We start from the raw sequence: 21,609 nt of genomic DNA, 5'->3' as shown, positions 1-21,609 counted from the left end.
ATGGCTCCTAAAGTATGAATGGAAGTATTGAAGATGCCTTTTGATAAATTTACATAAAATATTAATGATTTTTAATTGATAAATACTTGAGTTGCAAAATAAATAAAGATGAAGGAAGAGAGTGGACTACTTGGATAGTTGTTTTGTTGATAGCTGCTACTGACAGACTGGATTACCTATGCTGCATTAGCCAGTCGGCAATCAGATTTGGCTTATTTCATAGCCTCAAATGAGAAGGATGAACAACAAAAAAAAATCAGATTAACACTCCTAATACTACACTGAGAGTGACACATTGACCCAAGTTTCATATTTTAAATGAGGGATTAAGTAGATGCATTGTTTGCCCCTCATGGTGAAAATATATCCTATTCAAACAGAAGCAACCAACTACTCACTTCTGTAGCAAAAATGGAAAATCAGCAGATCTTGCATTGTGTATGGAGAAAGAAATAGATATAATACTTCAGAACTACTAAAAAGTGTTAAATTGGAGTTGAACTCTTAACTCTTCCTCTCTCAGATACTGTTAGACCTGCTGAGTGTCTTAAGCATTTTCTGTTTTATCTCAAGACTTCCAGAATATTCTGTATTTTGCTTATAGTTATGGACTATGGCCTGGTCAACATAAATCCCATAATAAACATCATAAATACATAACCCTTACTATAATATTGCTGCTTTTGGGAGCTTGCTGTGCATAGTTTAACTGTTGTGGTAAAGACATTAAAACATAGTATACCTGAAAATTAAATCATTGGCTGTAAAAGTGGGGCAGCATGGTGGCTCACAACACCAGGGACCTGGGTTCAATTCCCATTGTGGGTGACTGCATGGAGTTTGCACATTCTCCCCATGTCTGCAGGTCAGGTGAGTTGGACGGGCTAAATTGCATCATGAGAGGGAAATGGGTCTGGTTGGGTTACTCTTCGAGGGTTGGTGTGGACATGTTGGGTCAAATGGCCTGTCTCTACACTGTATGGAATCTAACTTTGGGATTTTGGTGAACATGAAAGTTGCTGTACGGATGGAAAGTTTTCAATTCAATGTGAAAGCTTAGAAGGTGCAGGCGGTAGCCCTTCGGGTTGTAATCTCTGTACTGTGCAGCTTCCATCAAGAGGACTACATCTCCCGGCACCACCTTCCTGGGACTTGGTTGTCCGTGGGCAAGATCGACGCTCCCCTGCAACGCTATCGAGTGTGAACTACATTTCCCATCATCCACAGCTTCTGCTGCCCGCTGCTCCCTGGGATTTGTAGTCTACCTTATCACCCTGCTGGTTGAATGTGGGACAGTGGACTACATCACCCAGCATCCTTTCAAAATACCACCCCGCTGTCCCCTGGGTGTTGTAGGCAATCCATTGAGCATCTGCGGGGCAGGACTACAATTCCCGGCGTCCGTCGACAGGTGCAGCCATGGTCGTCTACAGTGTTTATGTGGTGAATAAGGCCGGCGGCCTCATTTATCAGTATGACAACTACTCGCCCCGCAACGATGTGGAGAAAACCTTTAGTTACCCGCTCGATCTGGTGCTCAAGGTGTACGATGAGCGTGTTGTGGTGTCCTTTGGTCAGAGAGACGGTATCAAAGGTGAGGACCGACAGGCGGCCCCTGCTGCTGGGAAAGACCGTTAGAATCCTGAGGCCTAGTGGATAGAAGGACTTTAACGAGACACTAGCAGTTTGACATCTTACCAAATGTTCTCATTACAGTTAATTTACCGTTTTTCAGTCATTACATTCTTCCAATAAGTGACAACATTTCGCTTCAAGTTTAGCTGCACCTGCCACTAGGAATTGGGGGAATGGCTGAAAAGTATCAGCTTCTCCCTTTTTATATCCGTTTCTGTGAAATTGAAGATAAGTATTTTGGATTGTTTAATGTGTGGCAGTATTACTGAGTTCTGCACCTGAATTTCAGTTGGTTGTAGGGAAGCAGCTCTGTTAAATACTTACCATGTTTTCATGGGTTGTGCTCTCTTGTGGTTGGTTTGCTACATGGATGCCTGCTTCTGTTGTATTTTAGATTAGATTAGATTCCCTACAGTGTGGAAACAGGAACTTCAGCCCAACAAGTCCACACCGACCCTCCGGAGAGTAACCCGGACCCATTTCCCTCTGACTAATGCACCTAAGCTATGGGCAATTTAGCCTGGCCAATTCACCTGACCTGCACGTCTATGGAGTGTGAGAGGAAACCCACGCAGACACTGGGAGAACGTACAAACTCTACACAGACGGTCTCCTGAGGCTGGAATCGAACCTGGGATCCTGGTGCTTTGAGGAAGCAGTGCTAACCACTGAGCTATTGTGCCTTTAATAAACTAATTTTTAAAAATGTTCTGAAGAAGGGTCACAGCACTCTAAACGTTAACTCTGTTTTCTTTCCACAGATGCTGCCAGACTTCCTAAGTTTATCCAGTAATTTCTGTTTTCGTCTGTTCATATTTCTGTGGTTTGTGGGTGTCACTAGTTAGGCCAGTACAGTATTTCTTGCCCATTGTTAAGTGCCCTAGAGAAGGTGGGAATGAACTGTCTTATAGAGTCATAGAGATGTACAGCATGGAAACAGACCCTTTGATCCAACCCGTCCATGCCAACCAGATATCCCAACCCAATCTAGTCCCACCTGCCAGCACCCGGCCCGTATCCCTCCAAATCCCTCCTATTCATGTACCCATCCAAATGCCTCTTAAATGTTGCAATTGTACCAGCCTCCACCACTTCCTCTGGCAGTTCATTCCATACACATACCACCCTCTGCACGAAAAAGTTGCCCCTTAGGTCTCTTTTATGTCTTTCCCCACTCACCCTAAACCTATGCCCTCTAGTTCTGGACTCCCCAATCCCAGGGAAAAGACTTTGTCTATTTATCCTATCTATGCCCTTCATAATTTTGTAAACTTCTATAAGGTCACCCCTCAGCCTCCCACACTCCAGGGAAAACAGCGCCAGCCTGTTCAGCCTCTCCCTGTAGCTCAACCCTCGTCCAACCCTGGCAACATCCTTGTAAATCTTTTTTGTACCCTTTCAAGTTTCACAACATTTTTCCAATAGGAACGAGACCAGAATTGCACACAATATTCCAACAGTGGCCGAACCAATGTCCTGTACAGCCGCAACATGACCTCCCAACTCCTGTACTCAATACTCTGACCAATAAAGGAAAGCATACCAAACGCCGCCTTCACTATCCTATCTACCAGTGACTCCACTTTCAAGGAGCTATGAACCTGCACCCCAAGGTCTCTTTGTTCAGCAACACTCCCTCCGACCTTACCATTAAGTGTATAAGTCCTGCTAAGATTTGCTTTCCCAAAATGCAGCATCTCTCATTTATCTGAATTAAACTCCATCTGCTACCTCTCAGCCCCACTGGCCCATCTGGTCCAGATCCTGTTGTAATCTGAGGTAACCCTCTTCGCTGTCCACTACACCTCCAATTTTGGTGTCATCTGCAAACTTACTAACTGTACCTCTTATGCTCGCATCCAAATCATTTATGTAAATGACAAAAAGTAGAGGGCCCAGCACTGATCCTTGTGGCACTCCATTGGTCACAGGCCTCCAGTCTGAAAAACAATCCTCCTCCACCACCACCCTCTGTCTTCTACCTTTTGAGTCAGTTCTGTATCCAAATGTCGTCTTGAAACATTCCAGTTCTCAGGCTGTAGGGTACACAAAGTGCTGTTAAGGAGTTCCAGGATTTTGTCCTAGCTAAATAATTACCCAAACTGAACAACAAGAAAGGAATGGGGATATAATTTCCAAGCGTGTAGCTTGGAGGGGAACTTGCAGGGAATGCTATGCCCACTTATGTGCTTCCCTTGGCCTTTTAAGTGTTATGGGTTTGGAAAGGCTGTCAAAAGGGGCTTTGAGTTGCTGCACTACATCTTACAGATGGTACACAGTGCCATTATGTGGAAGGGGATGGGATGGGCAGAGCAGCGAATGTTGAAGGTGATGGTGCAAGTTGAATGGACTGCATTGTCCTGGATGATGTTGAGACTTTTCAAGTATTGTTAGTGTGCAGTATTCCATTACAGCTGCTTATGTGTGGCATTGGACAGGTTTTGGGGTAGTCAGGTGAGTTACTTCCCAAAGAATTTTCAGCCTGTAGCTACTCTTGTAGCTGCTTTTTTGATCCCCATTGCAATTGTTGTTTACGGATGAATCTAGCCAGCTATCAGTGTAAATTCATGAAAATGTTAGATGCTGCCCTTGCCCACGATACACCCACAAGCATTTCCAACAGAGCAACTGGATAATGATTTGTTCTCCACCAGAGAACTGGGAGGTGTTGAGAAACAAAAGCAGAAATTGCTGGAAAATCTCAGTAGGTCTGGCAGCATTTGTAAAGAGAAGTCAGTGTTAACATTCCAGGTTGTTCTTCAGAACTGATGGTAGCTGGGGAAAAGTTTGTTTTTATGCAGAAGATTGGATAGGAGGAGGGGCTAAGGGGTAAATGTTAGGTGGAGATCGAACCCACAGAGAGAGAAGAACAGTTGGACAGACAAAGGAGAGAAGATAAGTCTTCCTAGAAGAATAAAAGGCTGCTAATGTGGACTTTTTGTGGCTAACAATGGTTAGTGTGTAATAACAGACCATGTGAGAACAAGGCCTTGTGTGTGGAGGTTGGGGTAAGGACATAGGAGGAGGTGACTTAAGCCTTAAAATGTTTGAACTCGATATTGATTCCAGAAGGCTGTTGAGTTCCCAAGCAGAAAATGAGGTGTTGTTCTTCCACCTTGCATTGAATTTCATTGGAGCACTGCAGCAAGCCTGAGACAGAGATGTTGGGCAAGGAACAGTCTGGTGTGTTGAAGTGGCAGATAGCAGGAAGCTCCGGGTCTCTCTTGCGGACAGAACGTAGGTGTTCTACAAAGCAGTCACCCAGCCTAGGCTTCATTATCGGATGTAGAGGAGACCACATTGTGAGCAGCAATTGCAGTAGATTAGATTGAGTGAAGTGTAGGTAAAGCACTGCTTCATTTGGAAGGTACATTTGGGCCCTTGGATGCTGAGGAGGGAGGAAGAGAATGGGCGGGTGTTACACTTCCTGCAGTTGCAGGGAAACATGCAATGGGGCTCTGGACAGGTGTTGGGAGTGAAGGAGGAGTGCATCAGGGTGTCCTGGAGGAAACAGTCCTCATGGAATGTTGATAAAGGAGGGGAATATGTGTCTGGTGGTAGCATCCCATTGACGGTGGCAGAAATGGCAATTAATGATCCTCTGGATATGGACATTGGTGGGATAGTAGGTGAGGACAAGGGAGACCCTATCACTGTTGAGGGAGGGAAGAGAGGGGGTAAGGGCCAAAGTGCAGGATATGGGTCAGACCTGCCTGAGGGACCTGTCAGCTGTGGTGCTGGGAATCCTCAGTTGGAGAAATAGGTGTATATATTGGAGGGCCCTTTGTTGAAGTTGGTATCATCGGAACATATGTGATAGAAATGGAGGAACTGAGAGAATGGGATAGAGTCTTTACAGGAAGCTGGGGGTGAGGATGTATAGTCATGATAACTGTGGTAGTCAGTGGGTTTGTAATGGATATTGGTGGCCAACCTAATCCCAGAAATAGAAACAGATGTTGAGAAAGGGAGGCGTCAGAGATGGACCAGGTGAAGGTGAATATGAAGTGGAAATAAAATCGATAAACATTTCCAATTCTGGACGAGAGTGGAAAGCATCAGAGAGTAGAAGGTCAGATTGGATGATAAATACATGACAAGGTGGGGTTGGGAGAGGGGATTGAGTTAGGGGAGGGGAGGAATATTCTGGAAGGCTGTGGGGTATCTCTGAATTGTTCCATCTTGTATTCCTTGATGCCTGGAAAGAAAAGAAAAAGTTTCTTGTTAGCATGTCGAATGAGCTGAAGGATGAAGTGGAACTGGGAAGCGGTGTAGCTCTGAGCCAGTGTGATACGATGCTGTTGGAGAGACTGGTCGAGAGTCTGTATCTGATGAAGCATGGCTCTGTGTGGGGATCTCAGGATACAGAGAGGGCAGCTGTCTGTGGAATGTTGAACATCACAGAGATACCTGTGATCCTGGGTGGATTCAAAACACAAAGGATGAAACGGAGTTGGAATCCATGTGGAATGAGCCTGAGCTGGAGGCAGTCACTGAGGAATGTGATGTGGCAGTGGAAACGAGCTTTAGCAAATATCTTGTCAAACACCAGGAGCGACTGTGAAATTAATGATGGTGGGCAAGAAAAATGATTGGAACTGAAATCTGTTTGAAGAGAGGAGCTGAACTTCTTCAAGGTGGGCATGCCTGGGAGAGATTTGGCAGTGAGCTAATCATAAAATAAAAAAACCTGAAGAACTGCAGATGCTTGAAATCAGAAACAGAAATTGCTGGAAAATCTCAGTAGGTCTGGCAGCATCCATGGAGAGAAATCAGAATTAACGAGAGGTGTTGAGGTTAGTTGTAGATATTGTCACTTCATTAATCTCAATAAACCAGTATGTAAAACTACTTTTACTGTTTTATCTTAAACCCTGATTGCAGTACGTGTAAAGAAATGTTGTTGGAATACATTCTAGATTGGTGTGGTGCTGGAATCCTGATGAAGGGCTTTTGCCCGAAACGTTGATTTTCCTGCTCCTCGGATGCTGCCTGACCTGCTGTGCTTTTCCAGCACCACTCTAATCTAGAATTTGGTTTCCAGCATCTGCAGCCCTTGTTTTTACCTTGAGGGAATACATGTCAAATTGTCTGAAAGTGTGTAAGATTTGTCTCACTAGCACATACTTCCTTTGAATCAGAATATTGTAGATTCTGGCTGACACTGGAACCACAATCTAGGCTGATGTACATCTCCAACATACCTTAGGTGCATGAGAAAACTGCAGCCTACGCTACTACTCAATACAATCATGGCGGATCTAATTGTAACCTCAACTTCACATCCCCACCTACCCTTAACAGTCTTTTGCTTAACCAAAGTCTATCACCTGTACCTTTTTAAAAATATTCAAAGGCTATGCCTCTACCACCTTTTGAGGAAGAGTTCCAAGAGGCTTAATCCTGTGAGGAAAAAAAATTCTCATATGAGCAAATGGGCAATTTCCTTTTGAAAATGGGCTTTATTTTATTGTTTATGGGACCTTGTGTTATGCATGGTTATTACAAAATATCTGCAATTGCATGGCACCTTTTTTAATGTAGTACAGTGACTCCAAGCCTCTAACAATAGTAATTACACTTCAACGTATACACTTGAAAAATATAAAGGTCCTTTACAAATTTGTTTTTTTTTCTCTCTTCTTTTGTTTTCCTACCACAGCAAAACAATACTAAGACCTAGTGCTCGATTTATCTAAAAGAAAAATGTTGCTGGCATTGGAAATCTGAAATAAAAACAAAGTGCTGGAGAATTTCAGGAGGTCAGCATCTGTGGTTACAAACACAGAATGAAATTATTGTTCTTCAGAACTCTATTTGACTTAGGTTTTTCCATGAATCGAACACTTCTGCTGGTTGAGAGGAATCCTGAATTTATCTCTAAATTTACATTTTTCAGTTTATAAATTCTATTTTTCATGTTCATGTAAGTACTGATTCAGAGCGTGATGCTGGAAAAGCACAGGAGGTCAGGCAGCATCCGAGGAGCAGGAGGGTTGACATTTTGGGCAAAAGCTCTTTCAACAGGAAGGGTACATTCCTGATGCAGGGCTTATGCCTGAAATGTCAGCCCTCCTGCTCCTCGGACGCTGCCTGACCTCCTGTGCTTTTCCAGCACCGTGCTTTTCGATGCTGACTCTCCAGCATCTGCAGTCCTCACTTTCTCCAAGTTAAATGTAAATACTCTCAAGTACTTTGATTTGTCAAATTCTAAACTTCTTAACTGATAAGGGTAGTCTAACTTTGTTTGTGAACTTTGAATGTTGCTTTGATTTTAAATTCTACGTTCATCTTTGCTTTAGTCGGATATGCTGTGCTTTCAATTAATGGATTTGATGTAAATGGAAGATACACAGCAGATAACCGAGATGTGCTGGAATATCTGAACACCTCTTACAATTACCCTTTGGCCATTCGCTTCGGACGCCCTCGTCTGACCTCAAATGAGAAGTTAATGTTGGCCTCCATGTTTCATTCGTAAGTTTTGTTTCAGAGAAAATAGTTAAGCTAGAAATGCAGTATGATTTACATGGGCTATGAACTGTGATAAAGAGCCACTTAGCTCACGATAGATATCTAGCAAAGGGATCAGATTAATGCTAATGCCACAGATTTAATTCCCATAGGAATTAAGTCCCATTCCCATATCCCACTTAGGATGTGCTTCCTCCCCCTGACCCTGTGAGTGGGAAACACTCGCAACCCATCACTGACTGAAACTGTCAGTGGAGCATCTCAAAGTGAAGCACTGGTGGGCAAGTTCTTTGGACAAGCATATGTAAGTGAATGAACCTTCAGGTGTAATATTTTGTTACTCCACTGGTCATGTCAGACTATTTTGTCGAATTCACTCTCCTCTTTCCCCCCGCCAAGCCTCTTGTTTCAAAGAATTATAGATTTTTCAAACCACAGATTCACCTCTTGAAATAGAGAACATGTGTGATATAAATCGCAAGGCAGTGGTTGAAAAGTGTGGTGCTGGAAAAGCACAGCTGGTCAGGCAGCCTCTGAGGAGCAGGAGAGTCGACATTTTGAGAATAAGCTCTTCATCTTCAGGAGCTCATGCTCGAAACGTCAACTCACCTGTTGCTCGGATGCTGCCTGACCTGCTGCGCTTTTCCAGCACCACATTTTTCGACCCTGATCTCCAGCCCCCACAGTCCTCACTTTCTCCATAAGCTGTAAGGCAGCTCACCATGGCCACCCCCAAGAGCAATTAGAGAGGGGCAATAAATGTTGACCAAGCCTGCAATGTCCATGTTCCATAAAGGGGATTTTGAAAAATAGGTTTGAATGATCTTTTGATGTTTGTCTTTTAGAATGTATGTATCCCAGATTTTTGATTAAAACCTCTGTGCCCATATGAACATTTAAGTCCTCTGCTCAAAGTCTTTTCTGAAGTCCAATCCTTCTAAAAGTGCAGCATGTCCTCACCGGTAATTAAGTGTCCCCCTTGATTTTACAGAGGTTCTGTTCTAGAATCTCAAAGTTTCAACCTTCTGAGCAGAGGGTGAGCCATTGTTCTGCTTCGTGAATGATAGGATTTACAGTTTACCAGTGGCTCTGTTTTTACTGTCAACTGTGACATGTGAGAAGCTGAGGCACTTCCCTCGACAGCCAATTACCGTGGTATTCATGTGTGCCATGTGGCAGTTTTGATAGAGAGAACAATTTTCTAGCATTTCCTTAGCCCCAAGGAAGATGCAATGAGATGTCTTTATTAAGCTGCAAAAATTGAGTGATGTCAGCTGGAACTGCTACAGACTGATGACAACATCTCTCTTTAAGAGTCAGGTTGCACCACTAACGATGGGGACTGAGAGTTAATTGAATGCTTTGTGAACAATGTGCTAGTAATTAAACTTTGCTATGATTTCAGACCTATTGTACCCTGTGAGAAAGATCAATGCCTGTACAGTCAGGGAAGTAACATAATCTCATTTTCCTTTGATCTTATTAAAGCTTTTATCTGTAAGGGCCTATCACAGATGCATATTGTGTTGGAAATGAACGTGCTGGGTTTGTGTTCAGAATGGGCTAAAAGCATGAATTTGAAATCCATTGTGCTCCATTTTTCACCTGAGCCAATTTGAGAGTGAAAGCTCCACTGTGTCCAAGCAAAAGGAAAGGTAACTCTGCAGGGTCCCTGGCACATCCCGAGGACTGACTGCAGGAGGTTCTATATGCAGTCATGCTGTGGTCTCACCTTTTCAACCACACAGACATCAACTCAGGCAGATGCTCACGTTCACAAGGTGGTCTGGCTGAGAACACCCAACCTGTCAGGGTTAGTCATGAACTATTGGAACGCTGAAATAAAGGCCAAAATTTATGAAAGTACACAGCATTCATATCAGCACTTGAAAAAAATTGTAGTTCATGTTTCAGACAGAGAAATTTCATCAGATCAATATCTCACCTGAAATATTGACTTCTCTGTCCGGGTACTGACTGACCTGTGTGTTTCCAGCATTGTATCTTAACTTTTAAAAGTTAGCAGTCCCTGTGGATATTCTGCTTAGACTCAGAAATTCCTGACCACTGTTAGACTAACACTTCATAAAGTCATAGAGTTGCCATAAAATCATTGCACGGAAACAGACCCTTTAGTCCAACTGGTCCATGTCAGCCAGATATCCTAAATTAATCTAGTTCCGTTTGCCAGCACTTGACCCATGTTCCTCTAAACCCTTTCTCTTCACATACCCATTCAAATGCTTTTTATGTCTTAATTGTACTAGTTTTCACCATTTCCTCTGGCACTTCATTCCATACATGCAACGCCCTTTTATGTGAAAGCATTGCTCCTTGGGTCCCTTTTAAATGTTTTCCCCCCCTCACCTTAAACATATGCCTTCTAGTTTTGGACTCCCCTACCCCGGGGAAAAGACCTTGCCTATTTACCCTATCCATGTCCCTCATGTTATAAACCAGCAAAAAGCATGTTCTGTACATAGTGTGTTTGGAATTGAGATCGGAACATGGTTGTATGAGTACATTGTATTAATTACCTCTATCTTTCCATTTTGAGGCTTTTTAAAGAGATTTTGTACTGTCCACATGTCAGAACCTAAATACCTCCATTTCTATCTTTCAGGCTGTTTGCAATTGGCTCCCAGTTGTCACCTGAACCTGGAAGTTCTGGGATTGAAGTGCTGGAAACAGACACCTTCAAACTGCATTGTTTCCAAACACTGACAGGTGAGTAGTACATTCCCTGTTTCTGAAGTTTCAGATTACTTCAGCTCGAACCCATCTCTCTCTATTTGTAGAAAAGAGAATGTGGTTATGTTTTCGGGGAAGGATTTTATTCTCCCTTCTTGTTGTGGTGTGTTCAGAAACATAAATAGTTTGGTACGAGTGATAAGGGGGAACTGTTTCCAGTGGCGGAAGAGTTAGTGACCACAAGAGACTGATTGATTGAAGGTGATTGTCGTGATGTGAGGAAATATATCGGACTCGTGAACAGGAGGAGGGTAGTTCATCTCAAGCCTTTGTACTTTCAAACAGGAAATCATGTCTGTAACCTATACCCACCTTTGCTCCATATGCTTAATAGGAGGACTCCTAAGAATTAGAAGTAGGCCACTCTGCTCCTCAAGCCTGCTCTGTCATTCAATAAATTGTAGCTGATCTGGGTATTCCACATTCTTGCTTAACTCAATCTTTCATCCCCTTACTTAGAAGCTATCCAAGTTTGCATTTAAAAATATTCAAAAGCCAAATACCCTGCTCCCACAGTCTTTTGGGGAAGCAGGTTCCTTCCGTTAGATGAAAAAATGTTTCTTCTCTGTCTTAAATAAGTGACCCTTTATTTTTAAACAGTGATTCCTAATTCTAGGTTGTTGTACAGGTACATATGGGGCCAAATGGCCTCCTGTGTGGCATGAAGGTGAGGCAGTATGATGTGGTTAAGAATCAAGACCAGTCATGTTTCTCATTTCCATTCTGAGTGGATTTTCAATCAAATACTAAGTAATTCTTATAACATGGCCTGGAGGTTTATTGCTAATGGGCTGAAATTACAAGTGAGTTATCCTGATAGATGTTCTGAGTTTAAATGTTCTTTTCTCCTGTACTCTTAAAGGAATTAAGTTCATTGTGCTGGCAGACCCTCGACAAGCTGGAATCGATTCCCTCCTTCGGAAGATTTATGAAATTTATTCAGACTTTGCTCTTAAAAATCCATTCTACTCTCTTGAGATGCCTATCAGGTAGGGCTGAAATACTTGGTGTGAATAGGAAATTTAAGTGTGGGGGTTTTATCCTGATGAAGGGCTCTGGCCCGAAACGTCGAATTTCCTGTTCCTTGGATGCTGCCTAACCTGCTGTGCTTTAACCAGCAACACATTTTCAGGTTTTATCCACTAACCAGTCTGATGAAAGGTGGGCTGCAGATTCAGATCAACATCTTGCCCTGTTTTGTCAATTTGCTGTTACCGTTATTAATTAGGCTTGGGCTTAAGCTACCTCATTAGGTAGATTTTATACGAGAACCAAATGGGAAGGAGCAGAGTATCAACAATAGTTGGATTCACTGCTTTTGCCTGCTGCATTGCTCCTTTGACTTACCATCTGTGTTTCTCTCTCATGGCAGTAGTGGTTATTTTCTGCCTTCTAGTCTTGCCCACTGTTAACACTGTCTCTTTCAGAACGTCAACCCTGCTGCTTTGAAACAAGTGCCAAGTGGATGCAAAGCCTAATGAAGGGTTGATTGATTTACGATGCTGTGGCCCACTTTTGTGTGAAATCCTCCGAGGAAGGGTCCTGCTCTGTAAACTAGTGTGTGGACCAGGGGACCCAGGAGGTTCAAGAAGTGTGTACTTGATATTGAACATAAAAGGCTGGCACATCCCGTTCACTGAGCATTTTTGCATGAGGTGGGGTTTGTACATTGCTGAGGCAGCGCTGTCTTTGGGGGCGGTGGGACCATATTTGTTATGTCAAGATGGAAAACAGGCTGTTCCCTCAGCTGCATGGCCTGAGACCCATTTGAGGACAAAGGGATAATTAGAAGAATTTCCGCCTCAGGTGACTGACTGTGTGGAGTTTGCACGTTCTCCCTGTGTCTGCGTGGGTTTCCTCCGGGTGCTCCGGTTTCCTCCCACAGTCCAAAGATGTACAGGTCAGGTGAATTGGCCATGCTAAATTGCCCGTAGTGTTAGGTAAGGGGTAAATGTAGGGGTATGGGTGGGTTGCACTTCGGCGGGTTGGTGTGGACTTGTTGGGCCGAAGGGCCTGTTTCCACACTGTAAGTAATCTAATCTACATAAGTTCACAACTTTTAAGGAAACAAAACTGTGCAGGTGAAATGCCATTCAAGCTGTACTGCTGCTTTAATGTGTTATGAAACCAAGCCATGAGGCTCCACCAGAACAGCACTTTGGTATTGACATAGTCTAAGATCGCAATCATCAATCGGGAATTACCATCCTGCTGATTTAACCAGGTTTAAAGTGGGATGTGGTTTTTATTACTGTCAAGCAGATGTCCAACCTTTTCACATGATTGTAGAGGATATCACAGCGATATTTGATTTTTATTTATTTCTTTTTCTCGGGAAAGCTGGTGAGCAAATTTCAGAAAGAATTGTGTCGCCACCAACAGGAAACCTGAACTTGGCCAAAAATAAATCAAAAACAATCAATTGATCATTTAAATGTGTGATTTAATAGCAATGACAATTTTAAAACATGTCAAGCAACAAAACATAATAACAAAACCAAGGCTAGCCTGCTTGGTTAAGAAGCAGAGAGAGAGAGAGAAGGAAAGCCAGCTGTAGTTTATGGTCACCAGGAAGAGAGTGATGGCTGGGGCCAAGCGATTGAGTTCAGTTTAACTAATGCTGATCTTGGTTCACTCTCAGTAGGCCACACTTGGCAAAACTTGCATGAGAGTGGGAAGGAAGGTGACGTTTAGCTTGGGGCTTTCCTTTTCTCACAGCTGGCTTTCCCTTTCCCAATTCCCTTTCTTCTCTCCCTCCCCCACACTCTCCTCCCTTTCCCTCTTTCTCACTCGTCTCTACTTACCTCTTTCTCACTCCTTTCTCTTCCCCCGTCCCCATACCTTTTCCTGCATCTCTCTCACCACTCTCATTCTGTCTTAATGTGTCACCTTGAACTTTAAAAAGATACTCCATGGGACTATCCACTTTGAAAATTGCAACCAGACCTACAATCCCACCAGCAATCCTGTTGCATCAAAGTTATAAAGTGGCCACGTTTCTTTTCCCAGAGAGAATTCATTGTAACTTGGTAAAAGGTGATTTTATTTTTAAAAATGAAAGAGAAATTAGTGAGAGTGATCTGGTGCCTGAACATTTGCCTGAACCCTTCACCATCATGGCCTGACCTGCACTTCCCCACCATCATTTAACACTCATTGCCTTGCCCCCATGGTGTATCTCTCATCTCCTTCCCCTACTCCTGAAGAGAATCCCCCAAAAAGCCTCTTATTCCTCCACCCGGCCCCCAAACTCATCTCACAGCCTCAGGCTCTGAGCTTTGGACTGCTCGCTGCTCCTTCAATCACAGTCTGGATCTCTGTCTGATAGACGGACGCACCTGTCAGCCTGGAGTACACACGAGAGAGAGAGAGAGAGACTCTGATAGGCAAGGAGCTGCAACACCTTGTAAAATCTGCCACTTCAAACTTACCTGTATTTGAAACTCCACCTTCAAATAAAACAGGGGGGAGAAAGCTTTCAAAAGAAAGCAAACTTCCATCTTACATATTTTTGTTTACCCCCGGTCTTCAGTCCTTCCTGTACAATGTTATATAAACCTATGGGCTGTAAATTCATCCACCAGTAAAGCACTGGCTGTACGGAATGCCATGTCCCATGTGATCTGCAGCCGGAGGTTGGGCACCCCTCATGTAGGCAATGGATTTGCTCCCCATCATTAGTCCTTCCTGTGGAAAATTCCCACGGGGAATATTCATAAAACTTTTCCACAGTTAGTGATGGAACTACACAGCATCTGGTTTTTGTTGACCTTTTTGTGGAAGACCCTTACGGCTCCGAAAGATCAGTCAGGGGTGTTGGAACTGTGACAGAAATGGAGGTATTGATTAAAACAGTGTGGTCAAATTTGAAGTAAATCCTTTCATCTCAACTGCAATCTATTTTTTACTTAAACAGTGCCTTTTATCTGCAGGTGTGATCTCTTTGAACAGAATTTGAAAGTGGCTTTGGAGATAGCAGAAAAGGCTGGAACATTCGGAGCAGGGTCTTGATCTCGTTGGGAGGGAGGCTGTCTCACCCTCCCAGCGGTTGGTGCCTGGCATTGATATGTATATATTTTGTTCAAAGTTTTTGCAAATATAGAAACTTATTGACCAGAAACCTACCTGCAAGTAAAGTGTAATATGGATATGGACCTGGGATATGTAAATATTTGAATAAACATAATGTTACCAACAAGTTTTCACTTTTTTTATCTCTTCTTTCCCCAATCCCCGCCTTTGATTCTCTGTATCTCCTGAGGGCATTTGCTTTCTGGAGTTGGTGTTCTGTGGACATAAAGATCATCTGCCCCTTTTGGCAAATTGGCTATCATTTGTGCCGATTGATCGGTAGTTGTCAGTAAGCTGGTTGATCACGTACAGAGGACAGTCACAGCTGACCTGGGTTTGTTTTCAGATCTGTCTCTTGAATTTCAAATGTCTCGTGCAACTTTCAGCCTCCTCTTAAAGACCTCAACCGTTCCAGCCAAGACGTAATCAGAGAATGCCTTCTCATTGTCCTGAGGGTGACCCCAAGGGCAAGTTGTCTGAGGATATCACAGTAGGCCATTAGGACTATTACTCTTGTGCGCAACCCTGTACAGGATAAGCTGAGTGGAGAAAAGAGTGATCAGAGAAGAAACTGTGAGTTAGGCTGAAAGAGAACTCTAATAAAAGGAAGACAAGTGGAAATGTTTGAATGGTATCTCCCTGCAAAGGTTTGGAGCCTGATGGCTAGGGAGGAGCAAGGGTACTGTGGAAGGAAGCAGCTCGTTGGTGTTTATAGACTGATTAGATTCCCTACAGTGTGGAAACAAGCCCTTCAGCCCAACAGGTCCACATCGACCCTCCGAAGAGAAATCCCATTCCCCTACCCTAAACTTATTCCTGAGTAATGCACCTAACACTAAGGGACAATTTAGCATGGCCAATTCACCTGACCTGCACATTGTTGGACTGGCCTAACCAGAATTCAAGTAACATCATCATTCATTTTTGCAACGAGCAGGAAGTTTTAGAAGACAATGTTTCCAACATCACTTGATGTAGCACTTGGACAGAGCGATTTCACTGGTAGACAGACCAACAATATTGCAAAAGCAGTTTTCTGTTGGTTTGGAAAAGTGGGATTTCATGGAGGACACTGAACTCAAATATTAAGTGGATTTACAATTTTTTTTCCTTTTTTTTTAAACCCCCACACTACCGCCTAACTGCAGTAGTGCTTATTTTTTCCCCAGCACCCATGTTGTGTGTGTGCAGGTGTGATACACAGTGAGAGACACAAGGTGTATGAATCTTTATTCAATTTCCACCACCAGGAAGAAAGGAAACGCCCAAGTGGCCAGTGACGAGCAGTGCCCTTCACATCAAAGGGCAATGCTGTGTGATCAAACACTGAAGGGGACGCCAGGGATTAAATCAAAATAGAGTTGTAGGGGGAAATAATGCACTCCACTCCCTGCGGCGCCCACCTCTCCCTGAACAACTCCAGGGTGTTGGTGGAGACCGCGTGCTCCTTCTCCAAGGACACCCGGGCTCTAACGTAACTGCGGAAGAGGGGCAGGCAGTCGGCCCTCACGACCCGCTGCCTGGACTTGTTTATGGCCAGTTTGGCCAGGCCCAGGAGCAGACCCACGAGGAGGTCTTCAGACCTGCCCTCCCTCCGTACTGGGTGCCCAAAGATCAGGAGCGTGGGACTGAAGTGCAATCAAAAACAGAGGAGGAGGTTTTTAAGAAAATCAAAAAGGGAGTGCAAACGCCCACACCCAATAGACACATGGTCCACGGACTCCACAGCGCCACAGAACAAGCAGTTGGGCTGGGAGTCCGTGAACCACCGCAATCTGCGGTTGCAGGGGACCGCTGCGTGCAGCACCCTCCACCCCAGATCCCTGAGAGAAAGGGGGAGGACTCCCACATAGAGAGCCTTACCCTGGGGATCCCCACCGCCCGGTGGCAAATGGGCAGGCCAAATCGTGTCCAGAGGGTGGATGAGGGAGAAGAGGTAGACAGTGTGCAGCAGCAGTTGATACAGGGCCCGCCTTTTTACGTCCTTAAAAGGGACAAAATTAAAATTCCGGAGGCGGCTCAGGTTGTGGGGCACAGGCTCCCGTGGGAAGTACGGGACCTTGGGGCCAATCTGAAATTCCCTCCAGGCTGGGGTGAGCGCGGACAGTGGATTTACATTTTAACTACTTTGGTAAATTAAGTACTATAGCAAACTGATTTCGTAAAGTATTAGCTTAAATATTTGTTTCTAACTAGAGGTTATTTTATTTAAAATTGTCTTCCCTCAGATAATACAGGATTTCACTCAATGAATTTCTGGTGCTTTTGGTTTTGTGGGTTTATTCTCCGGTTTGGCTGAAGTTTCAGTTTCTCTCAATCTCTCAGAATATACAGTATTAAAAAAAAATAAACTAGCAACACTGTGCAATCAAAATGAGAGAGTTTCAGTTTGTGGAGTTGAGTTACTATTCATTGCAGTTAGTATTCCCCATGTAGCAATTAGTGGTGAGTGAGCCTTTTAAGTCAGCCTGGACTACGACAATGTCCCTATTTGAATATTGGCCGTGCCTCAGTGATATCATCTCCTGACCTACAGGAAAGGAGCTGTGTTGAAATCACAATACATTCAATCACATCTAGGCTAAAACTCTCGTGTTATTACCCAAGGAGAGCTGCACTGTTGGAGGTACGGTGTTTCAGATGAGACGCTAAATCCTTAGAATCTTCCCCTCCTCAATAGCAGCTGACATGGGATACACAAGGGGTCAAATGCTTTGGGGTTTTCCTGTGGATGTTTTCACTCCTGGAGAAGTTGGTGACATGGTGATAATAGACTCTTCGAGTTCTTAAAGATGGGAAAAGAGCTTTCAGCCTTTCATGTCGATGACCATTGTTGAGCCTCTATTTATCCTAATTCCTTCGGCCCATAATTCTGTAGGTATTTTCCAAACAACCTGTTTAGAGATGTTGTTGTACACCTCTGGATCAGTTAGGATTTGAATCCAGGTTTCCTAGCTCAGAAGTAGGGGCACCGGAGGAAGCCCTTGCCCGTGTTCTTGTACGCTGTGCTGCTTCAAGTGCTCATCTAAATATTTGTGAGGGTTCCCGCCTCTGTCTTGCTGTTTGACAGTGTGTTCTGCCTACCACCCTTCACATGAAAATATCTTTCTCAAATCCCCTCCAAAACCTACCTCCAAACTGTTCTCCCTGATCATTGCTCCATTAGGAAAAGATTTCACCCTATCTGCTGGGCCAGAGGCCCAGACTAACCCTTTGGGAATACAGAATCCATACGCACCCAGTGAAATATAAAAGAAATTCAAGAGATCTCAAGTATAAAGCTCATCTCAGTCAGGAAGGAAATCTGCCCGTCTTTCCTGGCCTGGCTGCAGATGCACAGCAATGTGATTAACTCGTAACGGCCTTCTGAAATGGCCAAGCAAACCATTTGTTCATGGGCAATTGGGAATGGGTACCAAATGCTGGCAATCCCATGATGTTCATATTCAGCGAACAAATTATTTCATTATGTGCTTTCCTCCCTTTGTTGTCACAGTTTACAAAGTTGCCAGAAGACCTTTGCATACAATTCCAAGGTTTCACAGCACACATAACGCTGAGTAAAGCTTCTAACCACATTTGGCTTGTACCCTGACCCAAGCTCACTTTCGTTTTGAGTGGGAAACCATGGCGTTCAACACTGGCTTGGAGCCCCCACTTCAGATGGAGAGTATACCTCTTGCACCTTAGAGCCATAAAAATGGGTGACCAAGCAACCAAACCAGCTAAAAGTGTGTCGTTACCAAATCTGTCAGCCATTGCGTGGAGTTTGCACGTTCTCCCCGTGTCTGTGTGGGTTTCCTCCGTGTGCTCCGGTTTCCTCCCACAGTCCAAAGATGTACAGGTCACGTAAGTTGGCCGTGCTAAATTGCCCATAGTGTTAGGTGCATTATCAGATGGAAGTGGGTCTGGGTGGGTTACTCTTTGGAGGGTCAGTGTGGACGTGTTGGGCCAAAGGGCCTGTTTCCACACTGTAGAGAATCTAATCTAATTGTAATACAGAAATCAGTAGTTCAAATCTTTAAATGTTGCCATCACCCATATAACCTCTAATTGGAATCTCATTAAATGCTTGACATCAGGGAGCACAGACATCTCTTGTACCTGAGATTACGAGGGCACAGATGGTGGTAACTTATCATAAACAAATCATTTTATGGTTTGGGACATCACTGAAATTTGTTGTCCATGCATTAGGAAAAGATTTCACCCTTTCTACTGGGCAAGTAATCCAGAGGCCCAGACTAACCCTTTGGGAATACAGAATCTCACCACACCCAGTGAAATATAAAAGAAATTCAAGAGATCTCAAGTATAAAGCTCATCTCAGTCAGGAAGGAAATCCTCAAGATTATCCTCAAGAATGTGGTGGTGGGTCAGCTGCTCCCTTCAGCCATTGTAATTCATCTGGTGCACACGTGCCCCATGCCAATTTGGTTTACAGCAAAATAAACAGCATAAGTTGCACATTCAGATTTAAACTTATGGCATAGATTCTGTTGGAGATTCAGGCAATTTTAATTCTATCCAGTTGCTCTTGCAATTGAAATAACTAGATATTTCAAGGAAACAGAGGTCAGAGGGACAGAACAGATACAAGAGACTTTGAAAATGTAGCTTCAGTTGTTGAGTCGGGACACTTCCTTTGAATGGAGATAAGACAGCTCAGCTCTTGTAGTATCTCATCATTCTGTTTCAGATTTCTGCTCACAGCTTTTATCATTTCAGGTTTTGAAAGCTGCGTTCACAATGAATTCAAACCCATGTTGCACCAATGAGAGACAACAAAAATAGGATAGGAAGAAACATGATCGGGAAAAGCCAGGGAACTATAGATCAGTGAGCCTGATCTCAGTGGTGGGCAGGTTGTTGCGGGATCCTGAGGGACAGGATTTACATGTACTTGGAAAGGCAAAGACTGATTACAGATAATCAACATGGCTTTCTGCGTGGGAAATCATGTCTCGCTAACTTGATTGAGTTTTTTCAAGAAATAACGAAGAGGATTGAGAGCAGGGTGGTAGACATTATCTATATGGACTTCAGTAAGGCGTTCAATGAGGTTCCTCATGATAGACTAGTTAGCAAGGTTAGATCTTATGGAATGCAGGGAGAACTAGCCATTTGGATACAGAACTGGCTCGAAGGTAGAAAACAGAGTGTGGTAGCGGAGGGTTACTTTTCAGACTGGAGGCCTGTGACCAGTGGAGTGCCACAAGGATCGGTGCTGGGTTACTGCTTTTCGTCATTTATATAAATGATGTGGATGTGAACATAGGAGGTATAGTTAGTAAGTTTGCAGATGACACCAAATTTGAAGGTTTAGTGGACAGCAAAGAAGGTTACCTCAGATTACAAGCAGGATCTTGATCAGATGGGCCAATGGGCTGAGGAGTGGCCAATGGAGTTTAATTTAGATAAATGTGAGGTGTTGCATTTTGGAAAGGTAAATCAGGGCAGGAATTACACACTTAATGGTAAGGTCCTGGTGAGTGTTGCTGAACAAGGGGGCCTTGGAGTGCAGATTCATAGCTCCTTGAAACCCACCTGTAAATGTTGGAGTGGGCTTCAATCCTTGATTGGCCTGCTCTGAACTGAATCATAAAACCACTTCCCTGAAATAACAATGAACTGAGTAAATTGAATCATAGTTCCTTGAAAGTGGAGTTTCAGTTAGAGAGGATAATGAAGGATGCATTTGGCATGCGTGCTTTTATTGGTCAGTGCATTGAGTACAAGAGTTGGGAAGTCATGTTGCGGCTGTATAGGACACTATTGTATAGGCTACTTTTGGAATAGTGTGTGCAATTCTGGTCTCCCTTCTCTCGAAAAGATGTTATAAACCTTGAAAAGGTTTCAAAACAGATTTACAAGGATGTGCCAGGATTGGAAGGTTTGAGCTATAGGGAGAGGCTGAACAGACTGGCTGTTTTCTCTGGAGCATCAGCGGCTGAGGGGTGACCTTATAGAAGTTTATAAAATCATTGAGACTCAGGCCAATTTCATATGAAAACAGGCCACTTGGTTAACAGTTCACACCAACCTTTCAAAGAGTATCCCACCCAGACCCATTTACCTACCCCATTACTCTACATTATCCCTGACTAATGCACATAATCTGCACATCCCTCGACACAATGGGCAATTCAGCATAACCAATTCACCTGACCTACAGATCTTTGGACTGTGGGAGTAAACGGGAGCACCCGGACAAAACCCAAGCAGACACAGGGAGAATGTGCAAACTCCAGACAGATAGCCACCTGAGGCTGGAATCAAACCCAGGTCCCTGGCGCTGTGAGGCAGTAGTGCTAACCTCAGAGCCATCGTGCCACCCTCACAGGAGCCTGGGTATCGTAAATAGACAAGGTCTTTTCCCTGGGGTGGGGAAGTCCAGAACTAGTGGGCATAAGTTTAGGGTGAGATGGAAAAGATTTAAAAGGGACCTAAGGGGCAAAATTTTCACGCAGAGGATGGCACGTATATGGAATGAGCTGCCAGAAGAAGTGGCCAAGGCTGGCACTATTACAACATTAAAAAGGCATCCGAATGGGTATATGAATAGGAAGGGTTTAAGGGGTATGGGCCAAGTGCTGGCGAATGGGACTAGATTGGGTTGGGATATCTGGTCAGCATGGACGAGTTTCAGTGTTGTACATCTCTCTGACTATGTGTGTG

The 21,609-nt window shown here is 43.9% G+C and overlaps 1 protein-coding gene across 1 annotated transcript; it reads left to right on the top strand.

Annotated features, from left to right (window-relative positions):
• The first annotated feature begins 1,404 nt into the window (after positions 1-1,404).
• trappc4 (trafficking protein particle complex subunit 4) lies at positions 1,405-15,058 on the top strand. Its single transcript, XM_060846806.1, has 5 exons — positions 1,405-1,594; positions 7,938-8,112; positions 10,733-10,836; positions 11,723-11,849; positions 14,793-15,058. Exons 1-5 carry the CDS (start codon positions 1,420-1,422, stop codon positions 14,869-14,871), a joined length of 660 nt encoding a protein of 219 aa, XP_060702789.1. The 5' UTR covers positions 1,405-1,419; the 3' UTR covers positions 14,872-15,058.
• The last annotated feature ends 6,551 nt before the right edge of the window (positions 15,059-21,609 follow it).

The sequence above is a fragment of the Hemiscyllium ocellatum genome, chromosome 29 (assembly GCF_020745735.1).
Source record: "Hemiscyllium ocellatum isolate sHemOce1 chromosome 29, sHemOce1.pat.X.cur, whole genome shotgun sequence".
Taxonomy (NCBI): domain Eukaryota; kingdom Metazoa; phylum Chordata; class Chondrichthyes; order Orectolobiformes; family Hemiscylliidae; genus Hemiscyllium; species Hemiscyllium ocellatum.
This window is presented reverse-complemented; position numbering and strand designations above follow the sequence as displayed.

Coding starts and splice junctions, on each gene's coding strand:
- trappc4 (XM_060846806.1), top strand. CDS start 1,420: ATGGTCGTCTACAGTGTTTATGTGGTGAATAAGGCCGGCGGCCTCATT. Junction 10,837..11,722: donor TTGTTTCCAAACACTGACAG/GTGAGTAGTACA, acceptor GTACTCTTAAAG/GAATTAAGTTCATTGTGCTG. Junction 11,850..14,792: donor TCTCTTGAGATGCCTATCAG/GTAGGGCTGAAA, acceptor TTTTATCTGCAG/GTGTGATCTCTTTGAACAGA.